General features: G+C 46.9%; 1 protein-coding gene across 8 annotated transcripts in view; it reads left to right on the top strand.

Moving 5' to 3' along the window:
• The window catches only part of CHL1 (cell adhesion molecule L1 like), a 364,319-nt gene that overhangs the window by 236,243 nt on the left and 106,455 nt on the right, over positions 1-21,621 (top strand). For all 8 annotated transcript variants that reach the window (XM_084840333.1, XM_084840331.1, XM_084840332.1 and 5 more), the window contains one exon: positions 10,701-10,891. In XM_084840333.1, coding sequence (XP_084696459.1) covers positions 10,701-10,891 — 191 coding nt within the window. The remainder of the gene's footprint in view (positions 1-10,700; positions 10,892-21,621) is intronic.

The following is a 21,621-nucleotide window of genomic DNA, read 5'->3' as shown; positions in this document are numbered from 1 at the left end:
CCAACACACCAACCACCACTCCTTAAAAGTAAATGTGGCAGGGGTCAAAGCACCTAGAAGGAGGTTCCTGTGGGCTACTCACTGGGCACCCTGGGCAACAGGCAGCAGTGCCGCCACTACCGCCAGACAGAAGGGGCACCCTCCGTGTCTGGCAGCAGCTAGAGAGGTGAGTGCCAAAAAACATAGACCCTCTTTCTGTATGGCTCTGTGTGTTGACATTTAAGACAACGTGTGTCTAGCCGTTAACCTTATTAGTTTATAGGGCAGGAGTGGAGAAAGTGTGCCCCGCTCCACTGGCGCTGCCAGGGGTTCAGATAGGGGTTTCCTAGCCCTACCTAGAGATGCCAGGTACTGGACCTGGGATCTTCTGCATGCCCAGCAGGGGCTCTAGCCCTAAACTATATCCCTGGAAAGGGGACTAGAACCTGGGTCTCTAACGTCCCAGTCCAACACTGTAGCCGCTACAACACAGTGGCTTTGAAAGGGGTACGGTTGCCGCCTGCCACACGCCTGGCGCCCAAGAGGCGCAGCAAGGGCCCGCGGTCACGGGAGCCGCTCCTGAGTGTGGGCGACCCAAGCCAAGAGCACCCGCGACCCAGGAGCCACGGTGGGCGCACTACGGGGAGCTGTGGTGGTGATTTTTTAAAAAATTATTATTATGTTATATATATATATATATATATATATATATATTGGGGGGGCGCACGTGCTGCCACCGTGAGCGCCCCACGCTCATGGGAGGCGGCAAGAGCCAGCGCCAATCAGCTCTGCGCCCCGGCCTGGTTTTTTTTATTTTTTTGGTGAAAAAGGGGTTCAGGCGCTCGGCCGCCGCCCCAGTAGGGGAGCGGACCAACAGGCGCTGCACCTAGGTGCACGCCGCGCAGCTGCCACTGCTCCTGCTGGGGCGGCAAGCGCCGGCTGAGGGGGCGACTCTCGTGCACATGCGCCCCTGCCACAAGCGCCGGGAACCCCGGGGCCACGGCCGTGCGGCCCCCGCCCGAGGCGAGAAGAGGGGGTGGGTGCTCAGCCAACGTGAGCCCAGACACCCCCGCAGGACAGCAGGACAGCTGGCGCCGCACCTATGCGCGCACCGGCACAGCCGCCGGCGCTCCCGTCGGGCAGCAAGCACCAGCCGACGGAGCGGCGACCGCGCACACATGCCCCCGCCGCGAGCCCCGGCAAGCCCGGGGCCGCGGCAGCACAGGCACACGGCAACAGGCCAAAGCAGGAGGCGCTGCGCCCAGGCGCACGCCAGGACAGCTGCTGGCGCTCCCGCCGGGCGGCAAGCACCAGCCAAGGGGGCAGCGCCTTCGCACACGCGCCCCTGCCGCGAGCTCCGGTAATCCTGGGGCCGTGGTGGGGTAGGCGCGCGGCCACCTCCTGAGGAGGAGGAAAGGAGGGGCGAGCGCACGGCTGCCGTGAGTGTTGGCGCCACATCAGGGAAGGTCAGGAGGCACCACTCCTATCGGGCAGCAAGCGCCAGCTGGGGGGGGCAGCGCCCACGCACACACGCCTCCGCCGCGAGCGCCACCAACCCCGGGACCGTAGCGGCGGAGGCGCGCGGCGACCGCCTGACGAAGAAGCGAGGAGCAGGAGGGGTCGGGCGCGCTGCCCCTGCAAGCTCTGGGGCCCTCGAGGACAGAAAGCGCTGGTGACGGCAGGAGCCGCGCCTTAGCATGCCCTGCCACCAACATCGGCACTCCAGCCGACAGGGCAGTTGTCGGCCATAATGGAGCCGCGCCGGAGCGCGCGCCCCCGCTGTGAGCACCAGCTAGGTTTTGGGCGCGCAGATTCCACGCCGAGTCCAGGTGGCTGGCAAACGATGAAGCCGGTCTTCAGGAGGCAAGTGTTTTTTCGTGGTTTCCTCTCTAGCTGCGTCGAGCCAGAGAGCTGAGATTGGGAGGAGGGCTGAGTTTAAGGCAACTCAGCCTGCTCCTCCTTGCATGGTGGTGCCACTGGGGTGCACCAATCAGAGACCCCTACGTCTTGTCACCCCACCCGCCCGCAATGGCCCACCCTTTCAGCCAGACAAGCTGGCACCGGGGTGAGGGCATATCCTGAGGGGTGGGTGGGTAAGGTTATAGAATCTAATCAAAACTTCCACATCACTTTTGTTTCAGCCATGACACACTGGGCCAGTTTGGATGTAACAACTTCAGCTTAATAAATTATTGTTGTTGTTCAGTCGTTAAATCGTGTCCGACTCTTTGTGACTCTATGGACCATAGCACGCCAGGCCTTCCTGTCCTCCACTCTCTGTATAAACCTCCACCCCACCCCCCACCCCCAACACTGATCTAGTTTTCATACTGTGGTTTGTAGACAGAGATTAAGCCACCATTTCCCTGTTTGAACATCATGGAAAACTGTTGTTTAAACTAACAAAGACAGAAGCACCAAAGCTGGTGCATGAGCAGAGGGAAGACATGGGCACAACACTCATTCTTGGCTTAATAAACCATGGTTTATTAAGCTGAGATTGTTTGAACCAGCCTTGTGTTTCCTATTTGTGACAGACCTAGGCTGGATCTACGCTTACTGCCTTTTTTCGCTTCCAATGAGGTTTCACCGCCCGCCTTTCACACTATGCAGTAACCGCCTCGAATTGGAACCGGAATTTCCCACTTCCGTGCTCCCGCTTTCAATACCCTGATATCCCAGTATTTCCTCTTACTGTGCTCTGATTTTCCACCTTCGCTACCATATCCAGTCATAGTCCCCTCCCCCACCTGTCCATATGAGGCGGTGTTTGTATTTCCCTCCTGTCCAATCACAGCTCTCAATGGCCCCATGTCTTCTTCCAGCTACTGATCACATAGCTTCCTCAGCAACCCCCATTTCCTCAGCAACAAGCAAAGGGCTGGATGTGCGCGCGCTTGTCTGATCTCGGAAGCTAAGCGGGGTCGGCCCCAGTCAGTGCTTGGATGGGGCTTCCTGCACTGAGCAGGGGGTTGTTGTATCCCTTCAAATGAGCCTAAGTTTTATCCCCTCTGATCCCCCGCTACGGATTTTTTTTTTTAAATTTAGGCACTATCCTCGCAGAATCAGGGCTTCTCCGCAATGTTTTTTTTTTCTAATTCAGGCATGATCTTCGAAGCTTCGAAGTAGACAACAAGACATGCTTCACAATGAAACAATACCTCAATTAGAAAAACAAACATCGCGGAGAAACCCCGATTCTGCGAGGATAATGCCTGAATTTTTTAAAAAAACATCCAGAGCGGGGGATAGGAGAGGGTAAAACGTAGTCTCATTTGAGGGGATACAACAACCCCCTGCTCAGTGCAGGAAGCCTGATTCCCAGGCGGTCACCCATCCAACTACTTACTGGGGCTGACCCCGCTTAGCATCCGAGATCAGACAAGCGCGTGCAGGAAAACAGCAGGAAAACAGCACGGCGCTCGAGTGTGAACTGAGCTTGCACATTCGATGAAGCACTGCAATGGGGAAAATGGGTGAGTGTGAATAATCACGTTTTAATGCGAGAGCGTTTAACCCGACGGGACACTGAATTCATTGCAATGGCGGGCGCAATGTAGATTGGCCCCTAGTGGCTAATGCAAGCATGATGGTGTGATTTATTTACACTGTGCACACTTAGCATATTATATGAAATGTGTAATAGCAATCAGAGGGTTGCAGCTATCCCTTTTGCATGACTTTGCCTTTTATCTCACCACTGTTTTTTATGATATCAACCATACTCTTGACACATCTGAATAAAGATTATAGTACCAAAAGTGTAATGTATTATTTTGCATTTATACAGAACAAGCCATATATATAACAACTGCCTTTACAGTAATAGGTCCTGCAAAAACTGTGTCACTGATTCTGTTTCTCTAAACTTATTAAAATCATTTAAAAGTGTAATGGAGTACAGTATATTACAATGACATTGTGTGTTATTAGGATTACAAATTCACTCATCTGCAGCATAAACAGATTATCAGTGTTAATAAAACTAGAATGTGAACAGATATGTCACATTTTTTAGGGCGATTAATGAAAAAACTATTACTGTCCTGATCTGACTGAATTAATGGTTCAGAGCTGACAAAAATATTAGTACAGACCATTCCTGAAATCACTTTTCCATCTGATGTCTCTTCCACTCCATCTTTTCATTTTCTACCACTTCTTAAAAGAGAGAATCTAGCCTCACACACCAGCCTTCATAGTGGTCTACAAATGATTCCACTACTCTTAGGACATAGTAACAATCTTTCATTAAAAATGCAAGAGCCAGTGGTACAGCCAGGTCATTTTAGATCTCCCTTTAGACAACCATGTGTGTTTCACAACTGAAATAATACAACTACTAACATTTTTCTTTTCCCCAACCTGTGCCATTCCATGCTTTACAAATGCTTCTGTATTTGTTATAAGATAGAACAAAACCAACCAACCAGTTTGCCAACCCTGTTTTGTTTTAAAAAAGCAAATACTCTGACCATGTGCAGTTTCACATTTTAAACTTACCTAAATCATAGTACCATTGCAACTACAGGAATAAAATGGAGTTTGCTTGTCCTGCCATGATGCTGAACATATTTACATGGGAATAAGTACAATTTTGTTGTGGAAAAAGGTAACATATTTTAAAAGTAAAAATAATAAAATGAGTGTTTGCAACCATGTACGTGCCTGGCCAGCCACCTCTTGACTATAAAATGTTTTTAAAAATAATAAGAATCCCAGGAAGACTTCTTTTTTTCTTTATTTGGCTGTCCTGCAATGGGGTGGGTGGAATTAGGGGTGCACGAAAGCCACTTACCTGGTCTCGCAGCTTGTTCGCGGTGGGGGGGGAGGCGCTTCGCTGCTCCCCCCAAAGTTCAGGCTGGGGGGGGAGGCTTCCCGCCTCGCCTGGCCGAAATTCAGGCCGGGGGGGAGGCTTCCCACCTCGGCCGGACGAAATTCAGGCCGGGGAGGAGGCGCCTCGCCTCACCCGGCCGCGAAATAAAAAGTTAAAAAAAAAAACGCCCCCGTGATAGGCTACGTGACGATTTACGTAGCCTATCATGGCTAGATCTGCAAAGTCAGCCGTGATAGGCTACGTAAATTGTCACGTAGCCTATCACGGGTGACTTAAAAAAAAAAAAAGCGTGTACACAAATGGCGGCCCCCATAGGGAGCCGCCATTCGCGTTCCTTATTTGGTCGCTGTAGTCTATGTAATCTTTACGTAGACTACAGCGACCAAATAAGGAACACGAATGGCAGCTCCCTATGGGGGCCGCCATTAGCCGTACGCACTTTTTTTTTTTTTTAAGTCAGCCGTGATAGGCTACGTGACGATTTACGTAGCCTATCACGGCTGACTTTGCAAATCTAGCCGTGATAGGCTACATTAATCGTCATGTAGCCTATCATGGGGGCGTGTTTTTTTTGTTTTTTTTTTACTTTTATTGGAATGGCGGCGGCGGCAGCTGGTCGAAAGACTGGCTGCCGCCTCTGCCCCTGTCGAAGACGTGACGAACCGCCACCGGGACCCGCCGCCGGGAGGGACATTCGGGAAAGGTAAGTCCCGTCCCGGGGGGGGTGCGGGGTGCGGGGGGGGTGCGGAGAATTTCTCCCCGAAACTACTTCAGGGGGCCGAACACATTGGCACTCGGCCCCCTGAAGTTTCGGGGAGAAATTCTCCCCCATCCCTAGGTGGAATTTCAGGCTGAAAATGGTCCTGGGGACTTTCTTAACTGCTATTCAATCCAAATAGGGCTTGGGTGTGCTTATATCTGGGTGAGGGGATCAGGGCGGTGGTGAATGCCTCCCTTGCGGAGGGAGTGATGCCATCAGCCCTCAAGGAGGCAGTGATAAGACCGCTCTTAAAGAAGCCCTCCTTGGATCCTCAAGTTCTGAACAACTTTCGCCCAGTCTCAAATCTGCCATTTTGGGGCAAGGTGATTGAGCGGGTGGTGGCGGTGCAGTTGAAGTCACACTTGGAAGAAACTGATTATCTAGACCCATTTCAGTCAGGCTTCAGGCTTCAGGCATGGGCATGGGACAGAAACGGCCTTGGTCGCCTTGGTAGATGATATGAGGAGGGCTCTGGATAGGGGTGAATGCTCCTTCCTTGTTCTCCTTGACCTCTCAGCAGCTTTTGATACCGTTGACCACGATATCCTCCTGGACCGCCTGGAGGGGTTGGGCATTGGGGACACCGTATTGCAGTGGTTCCGGTCCTTCCTCTCCGGCAGGTACCAGAGGGTAGCCCTGGGAGAGGAGGTTTCGGACCCGTGGCTACTCACTTGTGGGGTGCCACAGGGTTCCATCCTCTCCCCGATGCTATTTAACATCTATGTGAAGCCGCTGGGGGCTATCATCAGGAGGTTTGGGGTGCAGTGTCATCAATATGCAGATGACACACAGCTCTACCTCTCGTTCAAATCGTCACCAAGGTTGGCCGTAGAATCCCTGTCCAAATGTCTGGAGATGGTGAGTGGCTGGATGGGGAGGAATAGGCTAAAGCTGAACCCTGACAAGACCGAGGTACTTTTGGTGGGAGACAAGAGGAGGCTAGGGGATGTTGACCTGGTGTTGAATGGGGTACGGCTGCCCTTGAAAGACCAGGTCCGCAGCCTGGGGGTCATTTTGGACTCCCAGCTGTCCATGGAGGCTCAGGTGTCAGCTGTGAGCAGGACAGCGCTGTATCAACTCCATCTGATACGGCGGCTGCGCCCCTTCCTTCCGACCATCTGCTCCCATCGGTAGTACATGCCCTGGTCTCCTCTCGTTTAGACTACTGTAATGCGCTCTACGTGGGGTTACCCTTGAAGATGGTTCAGAAGCTGCAGCTGGTACAGAATGTGGCGGCTCGCCTGATTAAAGGCAGCCGCCAGCGAGATCACATCACTCCAGTGCTGAAGGAGTTGCACTGGTTACCAGTTGTTTTCCGGGCCAAATTCAAGGTGTTGGTTTTGACCTTTAAAACCCTATATGGTTCCGGGCCAGCCTATCTTAAGGAGCGCCTCCAGCAGCACCAGACAGGCCGCTTAACAAGATCAGCCTCGGATGGCCTTCTCTCTGTCCCATCAGCCAGGACTGCTAGACTGGTGGGGACGAGGGAGAGGGCCTTTTCTGTAGTGGGCCCCACTTTGTGGAACTCCCTCCCTAGGGAACTCCGTCATGCCCCCTCTTTAATGAGCTTCCGTTGTGCATTAAAAACGTGGCTGTTCAGGCAGGCATTTGTGGTGGGTTAGGGTATTTTAGAAAATGTTTTTATTGTAGAATTTTATTGTTTTATTGTATGTTGTACATCGCCCAGAGTGGCTGGGTGACCAGCCAGATGGGTGATTAAGAAATTGTTGTTGTTGTTGTTCAGTCGTTCAGTCGTGTCCGACTCTTCGTGACCCCATGGACCATAGCACGCCAGGCCTTCCTGTCCTGCGCTCTCTCCCGGAGCGTGCTCAAGTTCATATTCATTGCATCCGTGATGCTATCTAGCCATCTCATCCTCTGCCGTCCCCTTCTCCTTTTGCCTTCAGTCTTTCCCAGCATCAGGGTCTTTTCCAGGGAGTTTTCTCTTCGCATTAGGTGGCCAAAATATTGGAGCTTCAGCTTCATTATCTGTCCTTCCAAAGAGCAGTCAGGGTTGATTTCCTTTAGGATGGACTGATTTGACCTCCTTGCAGTCCAGGGGACTCGTAAGAGTCTTCTCCAGCACCACAGTTCGAAAGCATCAATTCTTCGGCGCTCAGCCTTCCTTATAGTCCAGCTCTCACAGCCATACATTACTACTGGGAAAACCATAGCTTTGATTAGACGGACCTTTGTCGGCAAGGTGATGTCTCTGCTTCTTACTATGCTGTCTAGGTTTGCCATAGCTTTCCTCCCAAGGAGCAAGCGTCTTTTAATTTCATGGCTACAGTCACCGTCTGCGGTGATCTTGGAGCCCAAGAAAGTAAAATCTGTCACTGCTTCCATTTCTTCCCCTTCTATATGCCAGGAAGTGATAGGGCCAGATGCCATGATCTTAGTTTTTTTAATGTTGAGTTTCAAACCAGCTTTTGCACTCTCCTCTTTCACCCTCAACAAGAGGCTCTTGAGATCCTCTTCGCTTTCTGCCATTAGGGTGGTATCGTCTGCATATCGGAGGTTGTTGATAATTCTCCCGGCAATCTTAATTCCAACCTCTGATTCATCCAACCCGGCATTTCTCATGATGTACTCTGCATATAAGTTAAATAAGCAGGGTGACAATATGCAGCCTTGTCGTACTCCTTTCCCAATTTTGAACCAATCGGTTGTTCCATCTCTGGTTCTTACTGTTGCTTCTTGACCCTCGTACAGGTTTCTCAGGAGACAGGTAAGGTGGTCTGGTACTCCCATCACTTTAAGAATTTGCCACAGTTTGTTGTGATCCACACAATCAAAGGCTTTAGCGTAGTCAATGAAGCAGAAATAGACGTTTTTCTGGAATTCTCTTGCTTTCTCCATGATGCAGCGAATGTTGGCGATTTGATCTCTAGTTCCTCTGCCTCTTCTAAACCCAGCTTGTACTTCCGGTAGTTCTCGGTTCGGATACTGCTGAAGCCTAGCTTGTAGGATTTTGAGCATCACCTTGCTGGCATGTGAAATGAGCGCAATTGTGCGGTAGTTTGAACACTCTTTGGCGTTGCCCTTCTTTGGAATTGGAATGTAAACTGACCTTTTCCAGTCGTGTGGCCACTGTTGAGTGTTCCAGATTTGTTGGCATATTGAATGCAGCACTTTAACAGCATCATCTTTTAGGATTTTAAATAGCTCGGCTGGAATACTGTCATCTCCACTAGCTTTGTTGTTACTTATGCTTCCTAAGGCCCACTTGACTTCACTCTCTAGAATGTCCGGCTCAAGTTCAGTGACCGCACTATCATGGCTATCAGGGACATTCAAATCTTTCCTGTATAGTTCTTCTGTGTATTCTTGCCACCTCTTGTTAATCTCATCTGCTTCTGTTAGGTCCCTGCCTTCTTTGTCCTTTATCATGCCCGTCTTTGCACAAAACGTTCCCTTGAGATCTCCAATTTTCTTGAAGAGATCTCTAGTCTTTCCCATTCTGTTGTTTTCCTCCATTTCTTTGCATTGTTCATTTAAGAAGGCCTTCTTGTCTCTCCTTGCTATACTCTGGAACTCTGCATTCAGTTGGGTATATCTTCCCCTTTCTCCCTTGCTTTTCGCTTCCCTTCTTTCGTGAGCTACTTGTAAAGCCTCCTCAGACAGCCACTTGGCTTTCTTGCATTTCTTTTTCTTTGGGACGGATTTCGTTGCTGCCTCCTGAACAATGTTACGGACCTCCGTCCATAGTTCCTCAGGCACTCTGTCTATCAGGTCTAATCCCTGAAATCTATTCCTCACCTCCACTGTATATTCATCAGGGATATGATTTAGGTCATACCTGAAAGGTTTAGTGGCTTTCCCTACGTTCTTCAATTTAAGTCGAAATTTTGCAAGAAGCAGCTCATGATCTGAGCCACAGTCAGCTCCAGGTCTTGTTTTTACTGACTGTATGGAGCTTCTCCATCTTTGGCTGCAAAGGACATAATCAATCTGATTTTGATATTGACCATCTGGTGACGTCCATGTGTAGAGTCGCCTCTTGTGCTGTTGGAAAAGAGTGTTTGCTATGATCAGCATGTTCTCTTGGCAAAACTCTATTAGCTTTTGTCCTGCTTCATTTTGTACACCAAGGCCATGCCTGCCTGTTATCCCGGTGATTTCTTGACTTCCTACTTTAGCATTCCAATCCCCTATGATGAAGAGGACATCTTTTTTTGGTGTTAGTTCTAGAAGGTGTTGTAGGTCTTCATAGAACCGATCAACCTCAGCTTCTTCGGCCTCAGTGGTTGGGGCATAGACTTGAATTACTGTGATGTTGAATGGTTTGCCTTGGATTCGTACTGAGATCATTCTATCATTTTTAAGATTGTACCCCAGTACTGCTTTTCCCACCCTTTTGTTGACTATGAGTGCTACTCCATTTCTTCTAAGGGATTCTTGCCCACAATAGTAGATATGATGGTCACCTGAATTAAATTCGCCCATGCCTGTCCATTTGAGTTCGCTGACTCCCAAGATGTCGATGTTCAATCTTGCCATCTCATGTTTGACCACCTCCAGCTTACCTTGATTCATTGATCTGACATTCCAGGTTCCTAAACAATATTGTTCTTTACAGCATCGGATTTTCTTTTCACCGCCAGACACATCCACAGCTGAGTGTCCTTTCGGGTTTGGCCCAGCCGCTTCACTCTTTCTGGCGCTACTTGGAAATACCCTCTGCTCTTCCCCAGTAGCATATTGGACACCTTCCGACCTGAGGGGCTCATCTTCCGGCGTCATCTCTTTTAGCCTTGTGATACGTTCCATGGGGTTTTCTTGGCAAGAATACTGGAGTGGGTTGCCATTTCCTTCTCCAGTGGACCACATTTTGTCAGAACTCTCTGCCATGACCTGTCCGTCTTGGGTGGCCCTGCACGGCATAGCTTATGGCTTCACTGAGTTACGCAAGCCCCTTCGCCACAACAAGGCAGTGATCCATGAAGGGGATTAAGAAATTAAATAATAATAAATAAAAATATCTGCTATTAACTGCTATTCAATCCAAATAGGGCTTGGGTACGTAAGGAGACCAGTCACGCAGAGCTCTGGTAAGTGTGATTAGCTGCACTTTTCATTCGGCCCTGTTTCCAAGTTATTCATACAAAGTTCTTGTCTTTTCAGCTTTAACTGGACAAAAGATGGGAAACCATTTGATGTATTAGCCCACTCAAGGATAATTCCATCCAACAATTCAGGAACATTTGTTATTAAGAACCATGGTAACATAACCATTTTCCAAGGAAAGTATCGCTGCTATGCTTCCAATGAGCTGGGAACTGCGATGTCAGAAGAAATTGAACTTATAGTTCCAGGTGAGCATTTTTGTGCTAATTTAATGCATATTCTAAAGAACAAAAATACAGGCTTTGCTGTGGTAGTTGATTTTATCACAGATTTTGTAGAGTGGTAGAAATACTAGCACGCTCTGGGAGAGAGCGCAGGACAGGAAGGCCTGGCGTGCTATGGTCCATGGGGTCACGAAGAGTCGGACACGACTGAACGACTGAACAACAACAACAAGAAATACTACCCAGGAAAGCTGGGGAACTGAAAGGCACAGCTGGTTTCTTTTGGAAAGCTATACTAAGGACTTGTTGAGCCTTAAGTACCTCTTGGAGATTCCACTGTGTTCATCCACTTCTTCTAAGGCATATTTGAGAACAATTCGTATGGAACTAAGGCTTTCTGCAGGATTCACTGCACTAGCACACAACATTGGGCACTCTTGCTGGTCCGACAATGAAGACAAGGAAGAAGAGGAAGCTATGTGTTGTTGTTTTCTTGAACAAACCTATTGAGATCTGTTAATTGGAGGTGTCAGCAATTTAACATGTCTTATACAAGAAAGCATGTGCTGTATGCTTTATGTTAGGCTTAATATTCTTCCCCATGGGTACACTTGTTGCTTTCTTCATCCATGGACTCACAGGATAGCTTTTTGTTTTGTTTTTTTGTGGCAAATTAATAATCGCTCAGGATAGAGTTGACATGTGACAGCAGCAGATCTGTCGTCTAGGTCTTTGAATGGAAGTTACCACACCAAACAATAGTAAAGAATGGTGGAGACTGTTTTCCAGCAAAATGCTGGGAGATTCTTAAACCAACTGTTGTTGTTCAGTCATTAAGTCATGTCCGACTCTTCGTGACCCCATGGACACACCATAGCACACCAGGCCTTCCTGTCCTCCGCTCTCTCCCGGAGCATGCTCAAGTTCATATTCATTGCATCGGTGATGCTATCTAGCCATCTCATCCTCTGCCGTCCCCTTCTCCTTTTGCCTTCAGTCTTTCCCAGCATCAGGGTCTTTTCCAGGGAGTTTTCTCTTCCCATTAGGGGGCCAAAATATTTGAGCTTCAGCTTCAGTATCTGTCCTTCCAATGAGCAGTCAGGGTTGATTTCCTTTAGGATGGACTGATTTGAGCCCCTTGCAGTCCAGGGGACTCGTAAGAGTCTTCTCCAGCATCACAGTTTGAAAGCATCAATTCTTTGGCGCTCAGCTGTCCTTATAGTCCAGCTCTCACAGCCATACGTTACTACTGGGAAAACCATAGCTTTGATGATACGGACCTTTATCAGAAAAGTGATGTCTCTGCTTCTTACTAGGGATGTACGAAAGGCACTTACCTGGTCCCGCAGCTTGCTTCGCGGTGGGGGGGAGGCACTTCGGTTCTCCCCTTGAAGTTCAGGCCGGGGGGGGGGGAGGCGCCCAGCCTCGCCCGGCCAAAATTCAGGCCAGGGAGAAGCGCCCCGTCTCCCTGGCTGCAAAATAAAAAAGTGAAAAACAAACACCCGTGATAGGCTACGTAACGATTTACGTAGCCTATCACAGCTGACTTTGGAAATCTAGCCGTGATAGGCTACGTAAATCATTACGTATCCTATCATGGGTGTTTGGTTTTTTTTTTACTATATTTTGTAATGGCGGCGGCAGCAGCCGGTCGGAAGACCGGCCGCCGCCCCCCCCAGATGAACCGCCGCCGAACTCCCGCCGGGACCCACCGCCGAGAGGGACATTCGAGAGAGGTAAGTCCCATCCCAGGGAGGGGACGGAGAATTTCACCAACAATTTCGGGGGGCCGAATGCATTGGCATTCGGCCTCCCCGAGATTCGTGGAGAAATTCTCCGCCATCCCTACTTCTTACTATGCTGTCTAGGTTTGCCATAGCTTTCCTCCCAAGGAGCAAACGTCTTTTAAATTCATGGCTACAGTCACCATCTGCGGTGATCTTGGAGCCCAAGAAAATAACATCTGTCACTGCTTCCATTTCTTCCCCTTCTATATGCCAGGAAGTGATGGGGCCAGATGCCATGATCTTCGTTTTTTTAATGTTGAGTTTCAAACCAGCTTTTGCACTCTCCACTTTTACCCTCAACAAGAGGCTCTTTAGATCCTCTTCACTTTCTGCCATTAGGGTGGTATCGTCTGCATATCTGAGGTTGTTGATAATTCTCCCAGCAATCTTAATTCCGACCTGTGATTCATCCAACCCGGCATTTCTCATGATGTACTCTGCATATAAATTACATAAGCAGGATGACAATATACAGCCTTATCGTACTCCTTTCCCAATTTTGAACCAATCGGTTGTTCCATGTCCGGTTCTTACTGTTGCTTCTTGACCCTCGTATGGGTTTCTCAGGAGACAGGTAAGGTGGTCTGGTACTCCCATCTCTTTCAGAATTTGCCACAGTTTGTTGTGATCCACACAATCAAAGGCTTTAGCATAGTCAATGAAGCAGAAATAGACATTTTTCTGGAATTCTCTTGCTTTCCCCATGATCCAGCGAGTGTTGGCGATTTGATCTCTAGTTCCTCTGCCTCGTTGAAACCCAGCTTGTACTTCCGGTAGTTCTCAGTTCACATACTGCTGAAGCCTAGCTTGTAGGATTTTGAGCATCACCTTGCTGGCATGTGAAATGAGTGCAATTGTATGGTAGTTCGAACACTCTTTGGCATTGCCCTTCTTTGGAATTGGAATGTAAACTGACATTTTCCAGTCTTGTGGCCACTGCTGAGTGTTCCAATTTTGTTGGCATATTGACTGCAGCACTTTAACAGCATCATCTTTCAGGATTTTAAATAGCTCAGCTGGAATGCTGTGATCTCTGCTAGCTTTGTTGTTAGTAATGCTTCCTAAGGCCCACTTGACTTCACTCTCTAGGATGTCCGGCTCAAGTTCCGTTACCGTACTATCATGGCTATCAGGGACATTCAGAATTTTCCTGTATAGTTCTTCTGTGTATTCTTTCCACCTCTTCTTAATCTCCTCTGCTTCTGTGAGGTCCCTGCCTTCTTTGTCCTTTATCATGCCCATCTTTGCACAAAACGTTCCCATGAGATCTCTGATTTTCTTGAAGAGATCTCTAGTCTTTCCCATTCTATTGTTTTCCTTGATTTCTTTGCATTGTTCATTTAAGAAGGCCTTCTTGTCTCTCCTTGCTATTCTCTGGAACTCTGCATTCAGTTGGGTATATCTTCCCCTTTCTCCCTTGCTTTTCGCTTCCGTTCTTTCCTCAGCTACTTGTAAAGCCTCATCAGACAGCCACTTTGCTTTCTTGCATTTCTTTTTCTTTGGGATGGATTTTGTTGCTGCCTCCTGAACAATGTTACAGACCTCTGTCCATAGTTCCTCTGTCTATCAGGTCTAATCCCTGAAATCTATTCGTCACCTCCACTGTATATTCATAAGGGATATGATTTAGGTCATACCTGAATGGTTTAGTGGTTTTCCCTACGTTCTTCAATTTCAGCCGAAATTTTGCAATAAGAAGATCATGATCTGAGCGACAGTCAGCTCCAGGTCTTGTTTTTACTGACTGTATAGAGCCTCTCCATCTTTGGCTGCAAAGTACATAATCAATCTGATTCCGATATTGACCATCTGGTGATGTCCATGTGTAGAGTTGTCTCTTGTGCTGTTGGAAAAGCGTGTTTGCTATGATCAGCGTGTTCTATTGGCAAAACTCTATTAGCCTTTGTCCTGCTTCATTTTGTACACCAAGGCCATGCTTGCCTGTTATCCCAGGGATTTCTTGACTTCCTACTTTAGCATTCCAACCCCTATGATGAGAAGGACATCTTTTTTTGGTGTTAGTTCTAGAAGGTGTTGTAGGTCTTCATAGAACCGATCAACCTCAGCTTCTTCGGCCTCAGTGGTTGGGGCATAGACTTGAATTACTGTGATGTTGAATGGTTTGCCTTGGACTCGTACTGAGATCATTCTATCGTTTTTGAGATTGTACCCCAGTACTGCTTTTCCCACCCTTTTGTTGACTATGAGTGCTACTCCATTTCTTCTAAGGGATTCTTGGCCACAGTAGTAGATATGATGGTCACCTGAATTAAATTCGCCCATGCCTGTCCATTTTAGTTTGCTGATTCCCAAGATGTCGATGTTCAATCTTGCCATCTCATGTTTGACCACCTCCAGCTTACCTTGATTCATTGATCTGACATTCCAGGTTCCTAAACAATATTGTTCTTTACAGCATCGGATTTTCTTTTCACCACCAGACACATCCACAGCTGAGTGTCCTTTCGGCTTTGGCCCAGCCGCTTCACTCTTTCTCGCGCTACTCTTTCTGCTCTTCCCCAGTAGTATATTGGACACCTTGTGACCTGAGGGGCTCATCTTCCGGCGTCATATCTTTTAGCCTTGTGATACGTTCCATGGGGTTTTCTTGGCAAGAATACTGGAGTGGGTTGCCATTTCCTTCTCCAGTGGACCACATTTTGTTAGAACTCTTTGCCATGACCTGTCCGTCTTGGGTGGCCCTGCACGGCATAGTTTATGGCTACACTGAGTTACACAAGCCGCTTTGCCACAACAAGGCAGTGATCCATGAAGGGGCTTAAACCATCTACTTGTCCACAATTCTATCTTCAGGCCATTCCACCTCTCTGTTAGTCAGGATCTTTGAAGAACTGGGGGGAAAGTGAGGAGAAGTTGCAGGAGAAAAGCAGTTGTGGGGAAAGATTCAGCACCTTCCACTACTTCTCCAGTGGAAATTCCCCTATCCTACCTAGGGGTGCAGGAAAGTCATTTACCTGGTCTCGCAGCTTGCTTCGCAGTGGGGGGGAGGCGCTTCGCTGCTCCCCCTGAAGTTCAGGCCGGGGGGGGAGGCTTCCCTCCTTGCCCGGCCGAAATTCAGGCCGGGGGGGAGGCTTCCCGCTTCACCCGGCCGAAATTCAGGCCACGGAGGAGGCGCCTCGCCTCGCCCGGCCGCGAAATAAAAAGTTAAAAAAAAGAAACGCCCCCGTGATAGGCTACGTGACGATTTACGTAGCCTATCACGGCTAGATCTGCAAAGTCAGCCATGATAGGCTACGTTAATCGTCACGTAGCCTATCACGGGTGACTTTAAAAAAAAAAAGCGCGTACGCAAATGGCGGCCCCCATAGGGAGCCGCCATTCGCCTTCCTTATTTGGTCGCTGTAGTCTACATAAATCTTTACGTAGACTACAGCAACCAAATAAGGAACGCGAATGGCGGCTCCCTATGGGGGCCGCCATTAGCTGTACGCGCTTTTTTTTTTTAAGTCACCCGTGATAGGCTACGTGACGATTTACGTAACCTATCACAGCTGACTTTGCAAATTTAGCCGTGACAGGCTATGTTAACCGTCATGTAGCCTATCACGTGGCCTTTTTTTTTTTTTAACTTTTCTTGGTATGGCGGCGGCGGCAGCCAGTTGAAAGACCGGCTGCTGCCCCTGCCCCTGTCGAAGCCCTGCCGAACCACTGCTGCGACCCGCCACCGGGAGCGACATTCGGGAAAGGTAAGTCCCATCCCGGGGGGGGGGCGGGGGCGGGGGGGTGGAGAATTTCTTCCCAAAACTACTTCGGGGGGCCGAATACATTGGCACCCGGCCCCCCGAAGTTTCGGGGAGAAATTCTCCCCCATCCCTAATCCTGCCATTTTATTGCTGCATAGTTGCAACCTAGTGTTGAGTGCCAAGCTCCTGGTCATCTTTGTAGTCACACAGTGAAGACAGTCTTTTAGTAAACAGCTTTAATTATGCAAGCCACAGCCAGATCAGCAGTGCTTTAAGTTACAGACATAATCCCCATTCAGCAACACAGAGCTAAGTTCTTTAGTCAGCTTTGCACAATACTAATTAGACTACAAGAAGCTACCTTTGATGAATGCACTATGATAGAAAGTTGCAACAAAAACTGGCACCAGACCAGCTGACAGTGTAAAACCTGAGTAGCTTTTCCCGTCCCACCCTCAGGGAGGGTCTTCCCCATGCGATCTGTTTTGAGCAACCAACCTTTTTGAATGCCTCACTTCCTGACATTCCTCCTCCCTCTTAGCCCAATGTCTGATTCTTGGGTCCATCCCCCCCAGCTCCTCCCCCACTATAAGATCTTTCATTCCCATGGATGGAGAGGTCTCTAGGGATGTATGAATCCCTTACCTTGTTCTGTTGTGGGGCTTCCATGGGGGGGGAGAGCTCTGTCCCTCCCCCCCGGAATCCTCCCTGTCCGGCTCCGTGGAGCCACCAGCCAGGGCCATCCGCAGCCGGACATCCGGCTGCTGGGCAGCCTTCTGGAAAAAACAACAACAACTGCGTACGCAAATGGTGGTGGCTACAGCGGCCGCCATTTGCGTTCCCTTTTTTTTGTTGTTTCAGCCTACATAAATACTTACGTAAGCTATTATGGCGGGGGGGAAAAGGAACGCAAATAGCACCCACTACGCTATTTGCGTTCCCCTACGCTATTTGCGTGGCGGAGGGTGGGAGGCCGTTCCGCCACGGGTTTCGGGGGGCCGAATGCCAGTGCATTCAGCCTCACTGAAATCCGTGGTGGAATTCTCTGCCATCCCTAGAGGTCTTTGGCTGGTTTTGATCCAACTGATTAGCCGGCATCTGGAAAGACTCCTCTCTGCCACTGTTACTCTGTTACTCTGCCCTATATCCAGTAACATTGGTAGCTCCACCACCCCTTCCCCCTCTTCGTCATCTAACTCTGAATCTGTCCTCATGCCTTCTTGGAGCGCTTCAGCAGAGATGTTGGGCCTAATCCATACACCTGCATTCAAAGACACATTTACTTGTAGTTCCATCCTCAGTTTTAACACCCCAGCTGTAAAATAGGAACAGTAATGGACTATGGGTCTATTAGGATCACACTATGTTTATTTTAATTTCTGTTACATTCATACATTCAACAGGTGAGTCCCAGGTTGAAGTGACAGAGATAATTCTGTCAAGTTCAGCTTTCCAATCTTAATTCACTTCTCTTTCAGTCAACAATAAGTGATTATGGAAAGTAGGGTAGGGATTGTCTTTAAGAAGTGAACAGGAATGCATAGTAACCTGTGAATAACCTGAGACAGGAAGAAAGGGGTGTGGTGGTAGAAACTCTGTGTGATCTCTTGCTGGTGTAGTTAGGATAACAACACTGAGGCAACAACCTCAGCATCGTAATTGTGTAAACAATTAGCTGAGTCTTTAGCGAGTCTCATTGTGACCTGGTTTGGGAGCAGATGGGTAAATAATTATACATGAATTGCCTGCATGTGAAATTACCCCCAAACAATAATTTCCTACCATACATCTCAAACTGCAACCCCAAAGCATCTTAGTTAAGTTACAAGGAGTGTGGCTGACTGTATGCATGCATATCTTTCCATTGGTGTGTAACATTTGTTGTTTGCTGGAACTTGCTGACTGAGTCCCACCATGCCTTTTCTCCAGGGAACAGGGCCTGTAGGCATATTAATATACACACAATTTAAACAGTATCCTCAAGAGATCTGAGTGGCAGGAAATTATTTGGTTTGGTAGACTGTATTTAATATTGTACTCCTTTTCCTTTGGAGGTTTATTCTACATGCTCTGCATAGTTTTACATAAAACGATAATTGATCCTTTCAAAATTGTTTGTTTTCAACAACATTTTGAATAGATTTCTTTTTTCTTTTTTGAAAAGAAAAGAAGTAACTTCCTGCAGTTAGAAGAACTCAAAAACTGAGGCACAAAGGCAGATAATTTGTTACCTATAATTCTCCCGCCCCCACCCCTGGTCAGTTCAGTGTGTTCCCATCACGTTTTTGTCTTTCTTTCTTAGATGGGCTTGTAGCATCAATCCAAAGACAAATACAGTAGATATATAATGGATTGCTCATGTGTTGTGTATGTATGTATAGTGCGGGGTGGAGGAAAACTTTGCTGTGGTAGATAGCCATGCTGCTGTCCTGTGCCCCTTTTAGAGGCTGAATAATGTGTACTCCAGGAGACAAGTGTGGAAGTATACATACTTTACAGAAATGGACATAATTTGGCAGTTTCCTTCCAGTAAAAGAAACAAAGAAAGTGGGAGATCTCTTGCAGCATTTATTTTTTGGTACTGAGTTTCACCTCAGCAGTGAGAAGAGCTTATGTTATGTCTGGAGCCAAATTCTGAAGACTTACTGCTGGTTTTTGAAACCTAAAAAGAGCCTTCTCTCTACTTTGCCTTCACTAAGTTTCAGCTCCCAATTGAGTCCCATCCTTTTAGGATGATTACTGGTATTGGGGACAGGCTATGTTAGTTGTCATCAGTGAGGACACTGAGACAGCAGTTACATCACTCATGGATCCTACTTCACTTCCCATGAAGTCCAGATTCCCTCCCCAGCTCATTCCCTGCGACAAATTCCATCATCTCTCTTAGGGTGTCTGTGAGTAGTGGGCCTTGGAAGCTTCCTTTCCCAGCTGTTGTCTTTTTCTCACAAAGTCCGTTGAACATAAACATAAGGACATAAAAGCTTAAGTATAGCCTGCTGGATCAGACTAAGGTCCCTTCTGTCTGGCATTCTGGTTTGAAAAAGCAACCAGCCATTTGCCATTAAAACACCTCAGAAAATTATGTAATAGCCCACATCCCATTGTTAGCCCTGAAGATATAGCAGTACTGGCTCTAACCATGGCAGTTCTATTTGGCTTTTCATCACTAATATCCATTGAAAGATCTTGCATATATTTTAGGGGTACACATCAGATTTGGTTCAAATCCTGAATGTAATACCAAATTGGGCTGATTTAGAAGGATTCAGAAGATTACCTAATCTAAGCAGTCCTCTTCTGAAGTGGACTAAATTTGAATCTGAAGCCTCCTGAGCCTTTGTTAGTTATTTGGAGGGACATAGAAACACAGTCAGTGTGTCTGCAAAAATTGATGCATTTCTCCCACACCTCTCCATATAAGGAAAATGGCAGGTGGGGAGAGGGAGGGGACAGGTATATTTTTTGACAGGCTGATTCTTATCACAGTGAATGGTTTTACCAGGGCTCAGCAATCATACTGCTTTGGGGGAGGGATGCTGAAGTAATATACCACAGGACTATTCTAGTGTTTCTCTGCTTTTCTGGTTCTCTCTCCCAGGAACAAGAACATTAAAAGACTTTTAGTGGAATCTGTGGGACCTGGGAGGGTGTAGCATTCAGTGTTCACATCCTCCTTTTCTGCCACTATTGCTCCACATCCATCATCCACCCTTGTCATATTGCATACTCTGTGACTTTGTGACAAAAAGACCTTAACCTGTTTTTCATCCTAATTCCCTAACCCCCATACCTATCCTTCTGAAATTTTGCAGGTTTCTTGCTTAGGGACACCTCTATGGTGTATGCCATTTTCATACAAATTGCTTGAAAAAATGCTAGCTTTTCCTCCTACAAAAATCACTGCATGTATCATTCTGATTTTGTTTTGCAGGTTTCTTAGGTAGAGAAACTTGTATGCTGTTAGTCATTTTCATAACAATTGCCCCCCAAAGCATAGGGAGATAAGTGCATCTTTTCTTTTCTTTTTGAAACATGAAAACTGGTAAAGGCTGCTCCCCCAAACCCAGCACCTATTCATCTGAAACTTATCAGGCTTGATCTTCTCAGATGTAGCAACTATGCTTGCACATTCATCCAATTCTACCAAGAAATGAAAACGTTATCAGCAATTCCCTTTTCTAAAAAAAAAAAAAAATCAAAATCAAAATGTAAATGTGCCTAGGACAAACACTTACACCTATTTTTTTCTGAAATATGGCAGGATTCATCCCTTATAATTTGTTTCTTAGTGCTTTTATTTTTGTTTTATTTGATTTATTTTAATTGGATGTTTTTAATTGATGAGTTTTAATGTTTTAATTATAGCTTTGTTAATTTTTCTGTATCTTATTCTTAGCTGTCTTGAGCACTGTCCTTAGAGGAAATACACATTTAGTGTATACAAATTTAAATAAATATGAGGCTATTATGTCTACGAATTTCATCCATTTCTGTGAAATAGCAAAAAAAGGTATAGCCATTTGTTGATTTCCAATAGTCTTTAATGGAAGGCATGAAGCAAGCTTTGGATTTGGCCCTTGAATCAAATCAGGTGGCCTCTGAATTGGTCTGAGAGGAATCAAGTAGTTTTCCATATCATCAAATCAGAGTCTGAACCGAATCTTATGGTTGGTGCACATCCCTAATTAACCTGTCTAATCCATTTATGAAGCAATCTAAACTATTGATCATCATTATATCTTTACTAAAGAATTCCATTAGTTAATTATGTATTGTATAATAAAGTTCCTTCCTTTTGTCTGTTCTTCATTTACTTCCAGCTAGCTTCACTGATCTTGTATCCTCCTACCGTATGAGAGAGTGCTGATTTTTTTCTTCTTTACCAAATAAAGTGGCATATAATTGCAAAGATACTATGTATCCCCCCACGCTGCTTTTAATGCCTATCTCATGTCTGAATGTTGTTTATTTATGGCCACTTATTATTTATATTTATACTCTACCCTTCTTATATACTATCTATACAATATTCCAGTATTTGAAAATAACATATTAATAGCTAATAAAATCAGTATCCAAATGAAACAGATCATCAAAAGTTAAAATATTAAAAATCTAGAAAGCCTAGAAAATCTGGAGAAATTAAATAAAAAGCTCTTCACACGGTGCTGAAAAGATATCAGAGTGGGTGCCAGGCAATCATTCAAAAACTAGAGCCTCACCAGCTGGTTTTTCTGGTAGCCACCCTCTGAAACTTAGATGG

The sequence above is a fragment of the Heloderma suspectum genome, chromosome 2 (genome assembly GCF_057233095.1).
Source record: "Heloderma suspectum isolate Gila_16-S chromosome 2, 16-S_ref, whole genome shotgun sequence".
NCBI classification, from domain to species: Eukaryota; Metazoa; Chordata; class Lepidosauria; order Squamata; family Helodermatidae; genus Heloderma; species Heloderma suspectum.
The sequence above is the reverse complement of the archived record's forward strand: the minus strand, read 5'-3'. Positions and strand labels throughout refer to the sequence as shown.